The following is a 17,672-nucleotide window of genomic DNA, read 5'->3' on the forward strand; positions in this document are numbered from 1 at the left end:
GAGGATTTGTATTTGCTTCTGTCTGGCACGTAGGTACTCAACCAGACCAGGACTACTTGAAGCTTTAGGCTTTTGGACCATTCAGGTAGAATTTGGGCAGTAAATCTGCCTGAAGGTTACTTTGTGGTACAACTTACTGTCTGGATTTCCCCTCCCTCCTGCCATCCTCAGTGCTAATGCGATCTTTTTTGCAGTCTGCTAGGGGAAAGGAGGGCTTACTTTTCATTTTTTAGGGCCCAGTTTAATTTGAGGAGCACCTTCTTTTAGATTATCCACCATGCATGGACTCTTGGCTTTCACTTTTGTCCCCCTTCATGCCATGAGGACATCGAAACTGAATCTAAGTTGGCCCTCAGTAAATGTACTCAGTGGAAAAGCCATTTCAGTGCTCTGCTTATGTCTATGGGTTCACACCTTCTCTTAGACTTTGACCTTAATATTTTCATGGCTCTTCAATATTTTTAAGAAGCTGGGTTGTTAAAATCTAGTATTTGTTAATTCTTTTCAAAGAGAAGTCTAGTCCAAATAACCTAGCCTGCGATATTCTAGGAAACAGATGTATTTTTTTCTTTTTTTAAGTTTTTAACATAAGATCAACATGACAAGAAAAAATAAAAAAGAAAATTACACACAATTCTACCTGTCACTTTTGTAAATCTTTGTGCACATTCCTCTCTAGTCTAGTGTGCAAAGTGACCATATGTACACTTTTTTTTTTTAAACAAAGGGTATACCAATCTGACATTTTCACAGCAGCTAATGTCTATGTTTATTATTTGGAGGGATAGTAAGCAAAGAAAATGGTCAAAAAATTTTTAAAAACTTAGGAAAGAACATCCTGAAATTTGCAAAGGTCTTCTTTTGGAAATAAACTTACAGAAAGACGAGATCCAGCTCTTGCTCTGGCAATACTCTCCTTTTCCTTTTCAGATACCCTTCTCTGCACAGCCTGGAAATTGTTTAAGGCTGCAGAGAAGTCATTCATGAGACGTTCCTTCTGAAGTTTCTGCTGGCGCTAAGGAAATTAAATAAGAACTTGAAATTTCACATTAACCCAGAATCATTTGGTTTTAATTCCCATTAAAAGCAAAATTATACCTCCTAAAGAGTTCCAACTAGGAAAATTACTATGAAATAGGCTCTTCCTTAAATTAATAAATTTGTCCTTTTCTAACTCAAATCCCTGGTTAATACTATAGGCCAAGTCAGAGTTTTCCTTCTTTCATTCCGACAAACCTGGGAACTGGGTATCATTTACCTGGTAAGGGAATCTCAGAGGGAACCACAATTCAAAATGTTAGTTCCCAGGAGAATCTAAAAGCAGAATACCCAACAGAGATTGTTTTCTTGCTAAAATGTTAAAACTGTATTCATCTATACTGAGTTCACAGCTTACCTGAAAACCATGGAATCATTTTCCTTCACACTGTAGTGACGTTCAAAATCTTTGAGAACCTGAAAACTACTTTGTAGAGTTACAAGCTACCTTTACTAAGCTTACTGATACTACGTCTCAAAAAACACATACTGAGAGCACTTGCTGTGTGCTGGGAACACAGAAGTAAAAAGTCACCCCTGACCTCAAACAGCTTATCATCTATTTGGAGATAAAGAATTTAGATATACAAATAACAAATCAATACAAATAATTGCTATATTCAATTAGTACTATACAGAGTACTGTACACATTATACAGAGGCAAGTATAATCAGTAAGAATCTAAGTGATCAAAAGGCCTCCAGAGGAGGTGGGCACTGAAGGAAGAGTAAGGCGTGAAGAACAGAGAGAAGGGGTAAGGCGAATCCAGGCGAGGGAACAGTGTGAGCAAAGGCATGGTGGCAGAAATTTGCAGAGGATCTAGAAAAAGATAGTTTGGCTGGAACCAAAGTCTTTTTCATGAGCATAGCTAAAAGATAAAATTGGAAAAGCAGGAAAGGGGGTGGCCACTGCAGGTTTTAAATGCCAAGATAATGAGTGTGGGATTCAACCTCTAAAGAACAAAGAGCAACAAAGATTTCTGTGTGGAGAACACGACGGGTACAAAATGATAACTTAGAAAAATTAGTCCGTGATGGTGATGGAATGGGAAAAAGAAACAAGTCAAAAAGATGACTGCAATAATCTAGATTTAGGGTTAGGAAGACGTGGTATCAGTAATGGGAACACAAAGAAATGAATCTAAGAAATATTATGTGACTGGCTGTGGGGAAAGGGGTATAAAGTCAAGAGATGACTCAAATTTCACACCTGGGAGAGTGATGGTAATACTGAAAGCAAATTTAGATAAAGGACTTTTTATCCCTTTTCTGGGATTTTAATTTTTACATAAACATTATAACAATAGGGGGAAAAAACCCATCACTCCCCAATCTCATTATCCAAAAATACTATCTTTTAAGTATATCATTAACATTTTCCATGTTACCGTACTCTTCACAATTATGGTCTTTGTTATATAATACTCCATCAAGTTGATTTAGTAAATTTTAGGTAAACATTCCTTCTAGACTGTTCCATTTTTAACCATTATAAATAAAGCTAAAGTGAGCCCCATTGTAACAGCTAATATTTATACAGTGCTTATCATGTACCAGTACTGTTATAAGTACTTTATATAATAACTCACTTAATCCATACATCAACCTATAAATTAGGTACTATTATAGTACCTATTTTACAGATCAGACAAATGAGGTACAGAGAGGTTAAGCAATTTGCCTATGATCACACAGTAAATGGCAGGGGTAGAATTTAAATCCAGGAAATTTGGCTCCGGAGTATACAGTTGGTTTCTTTTTCTTAGAACGCAGACACATTTGCATGAGTGGGAACATTAGGTTAAAAGGCACAAACTTTTTTATGACAATAAGCATTGTTAATCAGCTTAGTTAAGGGGTTTGGGTGAAACAGGAGGAATTCAGTATAAGACAACACATTAAATTTTAGATGAAGGCAGCATATTCAAGAGGAGATGTCAGAGCAGGAACTGGCAATATGGGCCAAATACTTAGAGGTTTAGGGGCTAGGGCTTGAAAAAGATCTGGGGATCATGTTCATAAAGGTGACAGGAAGCTCATAAAAGTACAGTAGAAAAGACTCCTGATGGAGAAAGCATAGAGTAATAAAATTACAGGATCAATGGCAGAGCCTTGGGGCACACCCACTTCTAGGAAGATATAAAGTCAGAGAAGGAGGCTGAGACTCAACCTGGGGTAAGAGAAAATAGGCCAGAAAGGGATCACCAGAGTTGGGATACATGAAAACTACTTTGTAGGCTTTACTACAGAGATCATGGAAAGAAGAAGAAAGTTTCAGTGAAGACAGGATGGGCAAGAGGATCAAATGAAACAAAGAAAAGTGAATAAACTCAAAAAAGGCCACTGGATTTAGCAACTAGAAGATTGCTGATGATAGCACATAAGTATGAGAAAAATGCTGAGAGTAGGATGTATGGTTTGATAGTCCAGTAACAAAAAGATGGGTGACAGGGCTAAGATTAATTAGATAAAGAAACAATTGAAAGGGAAAAGAATATTCAGCACAATAGGAGGAAGGGAATCAAGGATTTGTATTTCACCAGAGAAAGTATGTCTGTAGATTTATTTCATGTTCTTAATGATCCAAGATAATGGAAGGGAACAAGAGCATGCATAATCCAAAAATAAATTCTATTTGATTTTGGAATACATTAGATTTATTTTTAAGCAGACTGAACTTTATATTTTGCTTAGGCTACTATTTAACACTTAAGTACTTTCAATACTCTGTTTACATCAGACTCTTAGACTCCCTTTTTATTACTGCTAAAACTATCTGCAAGTGTGTATTCCCTAAGTGCATAGCTGAGAGGAGGAAAGGGGTGATTTGGGAACAATTTGAGATAATGAATGGCAAGGGGGAACTGGTCCATAGGTGAAATATCAGCATGAGTAACAAAACAAACAGCACATGTGGATAGTCAAAGGGTGATTACATTAAGGTTACTACCTTGTAGCAGGATGACAAAAGCACCTAGTTTTGGTTCTTTTCTTTTGTGCAAGGGGATGCCAAAACTCCAAAGACTGAACATATACTTCATTAAATGACTTGCCAGGAATGGGTTAAACTGATGATTTTCAAACTTTTTTGATGGAGACACAGAATAAGAATGTAACATCTTGACCTAGCACCATATATATACATATGTATGAAAGCTTCATTAACAGTATTTACCCTTATTACATGGTTACACACTCTGATATTTCTACTTTGTTTCATTTTTATAAATGATGATCACAACACACTAAAATTGTTTTATGTTTCAATAGTCACAATGCACAGACAACCCGGGATAGGGAGGTGGTAGGCTTCATCTTTAGAGCCATCAGATAGGATACCATCATTTAAAAAATGCAATAATAAAAAGAAATGTAAGTTAAGTGCTCCCATGAATGGTACAGAAACTAAAAGCAAAATAGAATCATAATAGGCTAAGATAGATGGAGAAGGTTTTTGCCCTGGAAGAGAGAGGATTTGAGGCAGACCATGAATAATAGATTAAAAAGTCAAGCCACAATGGAGGGGGCACATCTGACTTCAGGAACGTCTGAAGAAAAGGCACGGCATATCAAGGGAACAATGAATTCCAGTAAAAATTGTGTGGTTTTTAAGGATTTAAATGGCCACTGAAGAAAATGACTTAAATAGAGGAATCTATTTCCCTGAGCATTTCCTCAACCTGAGACCTATAAATGATTCATGATGCGACACGAAAGCGACTACAAAATATAAAAGACGTCTGCTTGAAATTTATAGATACAGGATACAAGCAAACTAGGATCAAGCCTGAAAGCATAAAGCTGCAGGTCAAACCCCAACAAGATGCAAACATTGACATTCTTCTCCAGTTAAACCCATTTACTAATATATTAATATATTATTACTAATAACAGCAGCCACTACCCATATTGAGTACCTACTAAATGCTAGGCACTTTGCAAGATCTGGTGCATACATTCTTTCTGTTGTCACAACAGACACTTAGCCATTTTATGAATAAGGAAACTGAGGTTCAGAGAAGGTCTATCTAGAACGAAAGGCCAAGTTATTTTTGTTTCACACACTGCCTCTCCACAAACACGAAGTCCTTTCTTATTAAAAAAACAAGCCAAAACCCCACAAAATACCAACCTGTTCTGAAGTAGATAAAGGAAGGGGCAAGGACCCTAATTCCTTCAGTAATTCATTTGTTTCCTTGGCAAGCTGATTTGTAGAGTGTTGTAACTGTTGCCTAAGAGAGAAAAGATATGTTTTAGGATATTCTCACTTCTTGAGAGCTGCTGGTATCAGTTCGTTCTCAGAGTGTCTCACAACGCAGGGAATGAAAGGGCCACTTGAAGAAATGGGTTCCTAGATGCCCAGGTTCACAACAAAATTCCAGAAATACTACCCAGTCATGCTCACCTCAAGTCGTCTTCATATTACTGAGTAGAAACAACCTGCCTCAATGAAACCTGCTGACTGGGTATTTTAACTCCTTGGGGAGGAAGGAAAAGCATTCTCAGCAGTTCTGATAGAAGAAGAGCAACTGCCCCCACACCTCAATCTAATAGTTTTAACACACTGAACGCTCTCTCAAAACTCTAGTATTCATTTGCCCAGGAGTTCTGCATGGGTACTGTCTGTCACAGTTCACTGACTAGTGACAGAATCCAGGCACTGGAGGTTGGATGAAATGTGCATTAGAAGCACAGCTTCCACCCTAGGGAACAACCTCCAAAGATCTACTCCCACGCTCTTGCTTAAAGCTCATGCTTTTTCAGCTTTATCCTTGGCTCCCTACCTGTCCCCTAGGCCTGACTTTCTGGCTCTTCCCTCCAAAACAAAGAAGCCCTATACTGTGTAAAAAAATGTGTAAAACGAGCAGAGGGGGAAGGAAATTAAAGAGGGAAGAATGTGTGCTATGTTAAGTGGGATTGAAAGGTAGTGGAAATACAAAAAAGGCTCCTTTCAGTCATGGTTTCCTCTACTATCTGGCCACTTCTACAAAGGGTTTAAGGGAGGACAGGGAAACCACACCATTAATTACTAACGTTTTTTTCACTGCAAAGGGGTCTCCAAGATAAAAAAATATAAATAAATAAATAAATAAATAAAACAAGGGACTCAAAACCAAGAGGGAGACAAAACAAACAAACAAACAAGAAAACCCCAAGAGGGAAGTCAATCAGAAGCCTGAGCATCGCAGACAGTACTAACATACCCAGAGCTATCTCACATCTCCCTGGAAAAAGCTCAAAGTAGTAAGTCATTCTCTCACTTCACAATGTCTAGGACAGGAAACAAAGAATATTGTTCAGTATGTTTTAAAGATGAAAACTAGAACTTCTAAAAGCAGAGATGGAGTCAAGAAGGGCATGATAAAAAGAATCTATTCCACTGTTCTCTCCCTCAGACTCTCCTCGGGTCATTCTGAATACATTTTTCTAATATGATAGACAGCTGGAAATCCAACCAGATTAGACAAGCGCTGTATATCATCAGGAGGCCTCTGCCAACAAGGAAGCTCATTTAGGCAGAATGTAGTCTAGAGGGTAGGGATTCCCTCTCTGCTTCCCTAAATTGTTCTGCTAAACTGCCCAAGGGAGGAAAGAAGCAGCGTTCAAGGACTCTGAGAGGCAACGGAGATCACAACCCATTAATATATTTTGTTGCTCCTCTTCTAGATCCAGCTATGACCTCATGTCCCACTGCCTCTCATTCTGATTTCACAGGCCTGAAACCTCAGCTGCCAGGCAGCAAGGGTATTAAGTGTGTCCCCAAAAGGCCCTCACAAATCCCAACCTTGTTAGGAAGCTACTCACAGATTTTCCTGTAGCTTGCTTGAATCTTGCTTAGTTCCTAGTTGGCTCATCAAATTCTTTATCTGAGCAGCTGGGGAGAAAAGAAAAAAAGATTTATTGAAAAGAAAAATACAGGGCTTCCCTGGTGGCGCAGTGGTTAAGAACCCACCTGTCAATGCAGCGGACACAGGTTCGAGCCCTGGTCCGGGAAGATCCCACATGCTGCGGAGCAACTAAGCCCGTGTGCCACAACTACTGAGCCTGCGCTCTAGAGCCCGCATGCCACAACTACTGAAGCCCACGCGTCTAGAGCCTGTGCTCCGCAACAAGAGAAGCCACCGCAATGAGAAGCCCATGCACCGCAACGAAGAGCAGCCCCCGCTCAGCAACAAAGACCCAACACAGCCAAAAATAAATAAATAAAATAAATAAATTTTTTAAAAAAAGAAAAATACATTCATCACGAGCATCCTAATTCTCAGATCACTGGTCTCTCTCCACATCCTGAATAAGTACATACAACTAATAGAAAGCATGCTATGATCAAGACCTTGGCACATATATTCCCATCTAAAGCTACTTATAAGGTCCGCCTTTCTCCTGTAGAGTAACTGTGCCACTAAGTAGAGGATGGTGGTTTTGTTTGTCACTCCCAAAGAACTCCCACATTTTGCCAGATTTCCCATGGCACTGGTTAAAATGTTTGTCGCTTTTGGAATGGCCTTGATACCAAATATCAATTCACAACAATAAAAATTTAAATTCACTAATATACAATATTTTATACAGCAAACATTTTTGGAAAGACAATGTACACTTATTATTAATAGTAAGTTACCACTAATTGAGCACCTCTATGTGCCAAGTACTATATTAGGAGCTTTGTATATATAATCTTATTAATTTTCATAGCAACAGTCTGAAGTAGATGTATCTTCACTGTGCAGATGAGGAAATATATTTAAAGAAGTTAAATATCTTATATAAGGGCACACAAAAAGTAGCAGGGCAAAAAAATCAATCCCAGGTACATCAGACTCCAATGCCTATTTTTTAACTACGCTGTCTGTAGACAAACAGTATATCGTTTTGTTCAGATTACTCTACCTAGATACTGTGCTAAGATTTGGAATGGTCATGTTTGAATCCTAGATGTTTAAGCCCCTAGGCCTGGACTAGGAAAGCAGAGGTCCAGAGGAATGGATTATCTCTCAATAAGGAGAAACACCAGCCTGCCTGGGAATCTGAACACCCCTGTCCCTCACTGACTTCTGCGACAGGAATAGAGCCCCTGATTTCCCATGTCCTGCTTTCTATTTTCTTTTTCTGGTTGGCAGGGAGGATGAGGGAGATTCATTCATTCATTCATTCATTCATTTGCAGAGCTTGGAATTTTATTGTACGACTTTTTAGTTTGTTTGCATGCTTGCATTTTAAGAGCATTCCCTGTCTTCTATTGCAAATAGCTGGAATACGGAACACAATAATAGAGTACTTTTTGCCCAGGGGAAACAAAATTAATTATCTTCAAGTTTCACTAGAACTTCAAGAGATAATATAACACAATAGGTAATATATGGCTCCTCTAGCCAAAAGACAGTGTCCTTTGTGAGGGCCTTTCCTACCCTCTCAGGATTAATGCCCAAGTTTCACTTGTGAAACACCAGACTGCTAAATGACTGGCTTAGTGGAAGAAGATGAGGAAACCAATGAATACTGTATCATTTGTATATATCTCATAGGAACAATATATAAACAAGGCTTCAATGTCCAATGAAAACGAAATTGCACTTATTAGAATTTTAAATTTTAAAAATTAATTGTTCCTGGACTTCCCTGGTGGCGCAGTGGTTAAGACTCCGTGCTCCCAATGCAGGGGGCCCAGGTTCAATCCCTAGTCAAGGAACTAGATGCCACATGCATGCTGCAACTAAGAGTTCGCACGTCAGAACTAAGGAGCCCACGTGCCACAACTAAGGAGCCCACACGCCGCAACTAAGGAGCCCACGTGCCACAATTAAGGAGCCCGCGTGCCACAATTAAGGAGCCCGCGAGCTGCAACTAAGGAGCCCACCTGCCGCAACTAAGACCCAGTGCAACCAAGATAAATAAATAAATATTTTTTAAAAAATTAATAAATAAAAATAAAAATTAATTGTTCCTTATGATAGGATGTTTCTTAAATAACAAAATTTGGGGGTCAGAGTCATAACCTTGGCCCTAGTTCGGTCACCAAGGGTAGTAAAAAGGCAAGCTGAAGTTTATTAAGTACCAGTTACCTTATAAAAACACAGATGTGTTAATAGCCTCTAAGTCTGTTAAGAAACAATAATTAAGCAAAATCTTCTAGGTGATTTCTGGGTGACTCTACTCCTAAGTAGAAACTGAACAACCTAGTCCTTAGCAGCATGTACAAGTTATTTCTCCTGTAAAAAATCAATAAACAGAAACCTCAGTTAAACAGAGTTGGGAGACCAGAAGGGGGAGCTCGCACACCCTGCCACAACAGCTGAGCCCAAATGCTATGAAGAAGACTCCTCTCAGCCAATGAAAAGCCATGGACTCTTTGTTTGCTATACCCCTCCCAACTTCCTTTTCCCCTTCCCTTGCCAGGAGGGGGTTTCCACTTGGCTAGCCATGATTGCAGACCCCAAACTGCAACTCTCTGTTGATCGTGAATAAACCCGTCTTTGCTGGAGAAATATCTGGCAGTCTCTTTGTTTTAGGTCAACACTCCCTAGCCCAAATCCCTGTGTCATCATGGGTGTTACAAAGCAAAATTCTGCAAAGTCAAGAATATACTGGTTTGTAACACTTCAAATTATGATTTTATCTTATTTTGAGACCGTTTTTTAAGTAAAACTATAACTCCACTTTTACAATGGAAATATAGAATTCACTTGATTAAAAAGTTGCCTTTTGACAAACTTTCCTAAAATATATCTATTCTATTAAATGAGGGTTTTTAGCTTATTGGTTCCACTGGAAAATGTAAGCACTATAAAATACTGCATTCTGCTAAAAAAAACACTATGTAAGATATAATAATCATTTTTCATCACTAAGATGTATAATGTCCTTCTTACCTAAGTCAAATGGGAATCAGAATCAAAGCTGTCTACTGGCTGGCCAAACAAATAATTTAAGAAAGAGCACAGACATTAGCATTTACTGAGCATTCACCATGTGCCAGACACTGGCCTACATACTTGATGTGGTATAATAAAAGATGTATTTGGTCTTTGTCCCCAGTTCTTGGCATAAAGCTCCCAAAACCCTTGGAATTTCCTGAGTGATAGTCGTGTCTTTCGTTATTCATAAAGGGTTCCTTTGGAGCATACTGAGTTTACCTATTGAAGTGACAGGGTAGGGCTCCTGATAGGCTTAGGTTGGGTGGGGTTAGTCACCAGAAAGACCAAGTGATTATCAGGTTGGAACTTTCAGTCCCACCCACCAACCTCTGGAAAGAAGAAGGGGGGGGGCTGGGGGGGTAGAGGAACCGCATTTTAAACTCTATAAATTCTTTTTTTTTTTTAATTATTTATTTATTTATTTTTGGCTGTGTTGGGTCTTCGTTTCTGTGCGAGGGCTTTCTCTAGTTGCGGCAAGCGGGGGCCACTCTTCATCGCGGTGCGCGGGCCCTCTCACTATCGCGGCCTCTCTTGTTGCGGAGCACAGGCTCCAGACGCGCAGGCTCAGTAATTGTGGCTCACGGGCCCAGCCGCTCCGCGGCATGTGGGATCTTCCCAGACCAGGGCTCGAACCCGCATCCCCTGCATTGGCAGGCAGATTCTCAACCACTGCGCCACCAGGGAAGCCCTCGATAAGTTCTTGAACTAGATTTGATGAGCTTCCGGACTGGTGAACACACGGAGATGCGGGGAGGGTGTCAGCGCTCAGAGAGAGCACGTAAGTTCCAAGCTCTTCCCACATACCTTGCCCTAGGCGTCTCTTCTATCTGGCTGCTCCTGAATTATACCCTTTTATAATAAACCAATTATCTAGTAAGTAAATGTTTTCCTGAGTTATGTGAGCTGGGCTAGCAAACTAGCTGAACCTGAGGAGGGGTTCATGGGAACCTCCAATATGGCTCACTGGTCAGAAGCACAGATAAGAACTTGGACTTACAATTGGCATCTGAAGGGGGTGGGGTGGGGGGAGTCTTGTGGGACTAAGCCCTTAATTTGTGGAATCTGATGCTAACCCCAGGTAGTGTCAGAATTGAGTTAAATTGGAGGACACCCAATTGAAGTCCAGAGAATCTGATAATTGCTTGGTGTGTGGTAAGTCCATACATCTGGTGTCAGAAGTATTGACAGTGGAGGAAACACAGAAGTGTTTTTCCTTCACACTTGATAAGTATTATCTTATTAGATAAGCATTATTACAGAAGGGCACACTGAGGCTCACACTGAGTGTTACAAAACTCATTCATTCATTCATTTAGAATACCTACTTTACACTGTTATATGCTCTAGAAGATATTGCTCTCAAGAAGCTTACATTTTAAGGAAAAGAGATAATAAGCATGTATCAGGTAGTGATAAGTGCTATAAAGAAAAATAAATTCAGGTAAAGGCTGGTAGGGAGAGGGTACTAGTTTACACAGGGCGGTCAGAGAAGACTTCTCTGATAAGGTGACACAGAGCAGAGACCTAAAGGAAGTGAAAGATCAAGCCATGAGAAATTTCTGGGGGAGCTTTCTAGCAGAGAGCATTAAGCACAAAATCCCCAAGGCAAGAGCACTTGTTGTGATGGAGGAACAGGAGGCCCAGAGGGAGCAAAAGAGAGGTAAGAGAGAGAGGGGAGCCAGATTACATAGGGCCTTGTAAACTAGAGCAAGGACTTCGAATTTTAAAGAAATGTGAGGCCACTGACGGTTTTGAGCAGAGTGTCATAAAAACCAGAATTCAAACCCAGTGCTAATTCCAATAACTATATTTTTTATGCCACATTAGGTTCTCTCAAAAGGCTGACGCTTAAAGGAAATACACAGAACGTAGTGACTTAGGGCAGGCCTCCGTTTCCCAGTGTTCCACTTCGCCCCACCCTGCTTATCTGATAGCTTCCTAACTTAATAGCTCTCTGCTCCAGATAGGCTGATGCCCTTGCTCTAACCTGCTCCCTTCCCCGACTCCCTCTGACCTTTGCGAAGGTTCCTGTGTACTCACCAGAGTCCAGCAGAGTGCCAGCACCCAGCGGGTAATAAGTAATTGCTGATTAATTGAGTTAGCCTCTGTTTTATGTCATGCCACTTTCAAGGCAGAAGATATGAATGAACATGAGCTAGGAATAATGAGACCTAAACTCTGAGCCAGATTCGACCACTAACTAGATGTATGGCACCAGACAAGTCATTTCATGTTGCTGGGTCTCTTTCACCAATTGTATATGATGTTCAGGTTTAACTAACATATATTGAGTACTTACTATTTGTCACAATATTTACTATTTGTGTGGGGCTTTTTATTCATTAAATTATTACAACTATGTAAGGACTAAATGATTTCTAAGTACTCCCACCACTGCTCAATGCTAAAATTCAACAATAATGAAGAAGCTCTAGTCCCAGAATGATGCTGTGTAACCAAGCAGTGCTTTTGCAAGCCAGAGTTTGGCTTAGAGAGACTCTGCCTGTGTACAAATGGGACTGGACTGACTATATGCCTCTGGGTGGCACTGACCACATTCTACTCATTTTTGTATTTGCATAACCACACACACATACATACCCCTCCAGAAAATAGTTGGTTACAGGGTGACATATAAAGGTAAATGTTACCGGTATGGCAGTTCAAGGAAACATCTCATCTTACTGACTGTCTTTATATAGAGCATTCTCCTTAGAAACTCTAGAGGTATGTCAAAGTTTCAAGTTGTCAATCATCTATCAAACCATATTAAATGCCCTAGAGAGCAAAGGGGACTTTACAGACTATGGGGGGAAACAATCAATTAAAAATCAGCTGTTCTTTGTATATTTTCAGCTGAGAACTTTTATTTATCTAGACTTTTCTGACTTCTTTTGTTTGCTGAGATTACCTGAATTGGGATGGAGGGGTGGGGGGGAGGAGGACTTTATAGGGTCACTTACTAGTTAAGCACCAGAATGAATCCAAGCTTCCATCAATTCTATCTAAATTCCTGCATATTGATATTTTCCTAAAAGTTTCCAGCAAGACTCAGGTATCAGATGCCCCAAAACTCAAATGATAAAGACAGTGGTGTCTACGTTTAGTGGAAGTATAATTTTTTTGTATACCACCCTCCATAACCACCACCATCAGGGGTTTATTTGAAAATAGTGACTTAATGACCCATCTGTTTTACAACTAAGAACTGTATCCCTTAAACCTAAAGCACAAATAGAAATAGAATAGTGTGAATGTTTACATACACACTTATTTTCACTTGAATGTACTTAAAATGTCAAAAAGTACAGTGATACTTTTTGGAACAATTTTTATCAAAATGGGCTACGTCTAAAAGGGTTTTCTGGTCAGCTTGGTTAATGAGAAAACTCCTTTTCTAAGCATTCTAGTAAATAAAAGTTTTACTTTAGATTGATTTGTCACAATATTTTGGATGAAAATAATTGGGTATCTATCCTCTACGAAATGCTACATAATCCTGGAAACCAGATGACTAGGCCTCAGTTCCGTGTAAGCAATTTTGTTATTTTTAAAACTAGGCCTCAATTTCTCCTATCACTGACCTCTCATTTTTAAAAGCATGTCCTGGCTAAAATTTTTAAAAGACTATGAAGCAAATCAATTTATCGCACATTACAGCTAACATCCACACTAGAAACTACTCTAAACTGAACACTCTTCATGTGCTTTTAGCTGATATCACTTTAGGCAGAATGTGAATCTCCAAATGAACCTTAATCCAAATCAATGTCTAGTCATATCAAAAGCAACTACCATACAGGTAAAAATTTCTTTATCTGAGAGACTAGAATGCTCTAATTCAGTATATTAAACAAGCAAATATAAATTCAAAGAAAGAGCATTATTTACATTAAATGAGAAAATGATAGCCTATGTGGTCATTATTACAATGACATCATCTCAGTGTCTTACTCTGAAAATTAGGTTTGCACTGTTTTTGCAAAGCTACAATGAAAATGACCTGACTTTTTAAAAGTAGCCACTATAGAACTTCACTGGTGGCGCAGGGGTTAAGAATCCGCCTGCCACGGGGTGGTGGTGTGATGAATTGGGAGACTGGGATTGACATATATGCACTAATATGTATAAAATGGATAACTAATAAGAACCTGCTGTATAAATAAATGAATAAAATAAAATTCAAGAAAAAAAAAAAAGAAGTAGTATCTCTCTGTCAACTTCCTAAGACAGGAGAGATTTCTAGCAACAACAACAACAAAAAAGAATCCACCTGCCAAAACAAGGGACATGGGTTCGAGCCCTGGTCCAGGAAGATCTCACATGCCACAGGGCAACTAAGCCCGTGCGCCACAACTACTGAGCCTGCGCTCTAGAGCCCACGAGCCACAACTACTGAGCTCGTGTGCCGCAACTACTGAAGCCCGTGCGTCTACAGCCCGTGCTCCGCAACAACAGAAGCCACCGCAATGAGAAGCCCGCACACCGCAACAAAGAGTAGCCCCTGCTCACCGCAACTAGGGAAAGCCCGCACACAGCAATGAAGACCCAATGCAGCCAAAAAATTAAAAACATTTAAAAAAAAAAGTAGCCACTATACTACAATAGTAAAGCTCTAAACTACACTGAACATGAATACTAAACATCAAAGGTATAATCTTCTATTTACCATACCCATGACAGGACATGAACTCGTTAAGAGCACAGACTCTCAATTAAGACTGCTCTGTGTTATTCCTGGTTCCACCACTTCCTAGCAAAAGTTTCTATTCCTCTGTGCCTCAGTTTCCTCACCTAAAAAATGGGAAAAACAAGAGAACCCTCATATGGTTGTTGTGAGGATGACCTAAGATAATATGAAGCTAAATTTAGAACAGTGTCTGGCACTTAAAAGAACTCAATTAAGGATAGCTATTATTATCAAACTCGAGACCAAGAAAAATGTACTTAGCAATGATAAAATCAATTAAGTACATATCGAATGCTAACTACATATCCACTGCTGTGCCAGGCACTGAAACTAAGGACAGCTGTACAATGCATGATCTCTATCCCCACAACAAAACTAATAGTAATCTCTCAGTTGGAATAACAAGGTCAAAAAGCATGAATTAAAGACTACAGAATAAAGTAAGTGCTAAGCTTGCAAATTCAAAGGAAAAAAACAAAATGATAGCTAACACTTCTTAAACAATGTTGCAGGCACTGGTTTAAGCACTTTATATAAATTACCTCACTTAATTCTCACAATCCTGTGAAGTAGAGTCTATCATTAACTCCATCTTATAGATGAGGAAACTGTGAAATAGAGAGGTACAGCAATATGTTTACATGGCTAGTAAGAAGCAGATCTAGGACGCAAACCCACGCAGTCTGACTCCTGAGCCTGCTCACTTAACTACTAAACTATAGTGGAGCAGGGGGCTCAACCAATGATATCACCATTTACTGAATGTCTACTATGTACCAGGTACTAGACTAGGCACTTTCAAACATCCCACTTTAACAACACCATTCATTTTACATATGGGGTAACAGACAGAAAGGGGAACTAGCCTGCCCAAGGTGAACAGTACAACACAGAGGAGCAAGGACTCAGTCACAGATCTGCTGAGCCTAAGGCCCAGGCTCTTCCTGACCTCACTCTTTCAAAAGCAAAGGAAGGCTTAGTTACAAGGGGCAGGATTTAAGCACAACTCAAAGGATTTTTATAATTTAGGTAGCTAGTGAGATAGGGAAAGATTAAAGAAAGGAGGAACAGAAAGAGCAAAAACTTGCAGCAAAACCCCGTGTTTAGGGATGTTAAGAAAAACAGCCTGCCTGTAACAAAGAGAAGTAGAAAATATGGCTAATTTGGGTTAAGATGACAGAGACAGTGAAAGCAAGGTGGAATGTTAAGATCTGATGCAGCAGACAACAGAGAGCCACCATAGGCTCTTGAGAAGATGAGTGGTATAATGAAAACAGGACTTTAGACATACTGCTGATAGCCTTATCAGGATGAACTAGAATGGGAACAGAGACACTGAGACTATGCTGCTGGACTACAGAGGCTGAGATCATGAAGACTTATGAGGAGGACAATGAAATAAAGAGCAAGGGGCCAATATGAAAATAACTTTGAAAGAACAACCCAGAGGATTGCACACGATAATCAGTTTTAAAAGTTCAACTGCTTTTGATTTTTTTAGTAAACAGAATCATATCAATAAATTAGCAACGTTGGGCTTCCCTGGTGGTGCAGTGGTTAAGAATCCGCCTGCCAACGCAGGGAACATGGGTTCAAGCCCTGGTCCAGGAAGATCCCACATGCTGCACAGCAACTAAGCCCATGCGCCACAACTACTGAGCCTGCGCTCTAGAGCCCGTGAGCCACAACTACTGAGCCCGCGTGCCACAACTACTGAAGCCCGTGCGCCTAGAGCCTGTGCTCTGCAACGAGAGAAGCCACCACCATAAGAAGCCCGCACACCGCAACGAAGAGTAGCCCCCGCTCGCTGCAACTAGAGAAAGCCCGCGTGCAGCAACGAAGACCCAACACAGCCAAAAATAAATAAATAAATAAATTTATTTTTTTTTTAAATTAGCAACGTTAAAGAACAGAAATGATGTTCTTTAATCTCTTCAGAGATAACTTGGCACCTGTTAAGGTTATTTCCTTATATCTGCCTCAGCAATACTTGCCCAGACCCTTCGTCTCACAATAGGCAGAGTCAAGCAGTTTTCTTCTGTAGCCCACCCATACTGATAACAACCCCTTGTACCAGGCAGTCAACCTTAGCTGTACCTATAACAACCCACGCAGTGGCCTGCCGTATTTCAGGCTGATATGCTCAGCAATTCCAAACCCACATATGTGAAAAAAACCCACAGTTGAGAAAAAAGAATAGCTATTCTCTCAAATTTTCAACAGATACAGGTCCTTGCAGGACTATATGGATGTGGGCATATGTCTGGGAGGTCACATTCAGGCTGTATACTTAGGTATGCTGGCCACGTCTGGGGGATGGGCACCAGCCTGATAAGTGGGTAGAAGCAATGTCACCCTACCAATTTCAAATTCCCAGTGCCTCACTAAACAATCCCAAGGGGAGAATTCCAACTCACACTGACCAGGGTCATAAGATGTGGTAGGAACCACACAGCACAAGGTAAATGAGTCAGGAAGAGTTCCAAGATGGTAGAGAAACCTCATTCATTCAAATCTACTAAATACAATTTACTAAGCATCAAGACCCTAAATGATATGATCCCTGGCTACCTCCCTGGCCTCTTTTCCTACTATGCTCCCCTTCTCTAACTGCAGTCCAGCCACACTAGTCTCCTTGCTATTCTTGAAAGCACTGAGGTCTTTGCTCTTGCTGTTCCCTCTGCCTAGGATGCCTTCCCCCAGTTACTCATGAGGTTCTCTCCCTCACTTCATTCAGGTGTCTATTCAAACATCACCCCCTCAGAGAGGCCTTCCTTGACCAACTGATGTAAAAATATAAAATAGCACACCCACCCTCTTGCTCTCCTCACTCTCTGTCCCCTTATTCTTTTCTTCATAGCATTTATTATTTCTCAATATTGTTTATCTATGTGCATGTATGCATACGTGTGTATACATACACATACACAAACACACACACACTATCAGGGCAGGGTTTTGTCTGTCTTGCTCATCACTCCATCCCCAGTGCATAGCAGATGCTCATAGAATATCTGTTGAACTGTGCA

General features: G+C 40.1%; 1 protein-coding gene across 3 annotated transcripts in view; it reads right to left on the reverse strand.

Annotated features, from left to right (window-relative positions):
* The window catches only part of STX12 (syntaxin 12), a 34,309-nt gene that overhangs the window by 13,919 nt on the left and 2,718 nt on the right, over positions 1-17,672 (reverse strand). For all 3 annotated transcript variants that reach the window (XM_082348655.1, XM_082348654.1, XM_082348656.1), the window contains 3 exons: positions 6,844-6,913; positions 5,171-5,270; positions 878-1,015 (listed from right to left, as the gene is read on the reverse strand). In XM_082348655.1, coding sequence (XP_082204781.1) covers positions 878-1,015; positions 5,171-5,270; positions 6,844-6,913 — 308 coding nt within the window. The remainder of the gene's footprint in view (positions 1-877; positions 1,016-5,170; positions 5,271-6,843; positions 6,914-17,672) is intronic.

The sequence above is a fragment of the Balaenoptera borealis genome (assembly GCF_965194805.1).
Source record: "Balaenoptera borealis genome assembly, chromosome: 1".
Taxonomy (NCBI): Eukaryota; Metazoa; Chordata; class Mammalia; order Artiodactyla; family Balaenopteridae; genus Balaenoptera; species Balaenoptera borealis.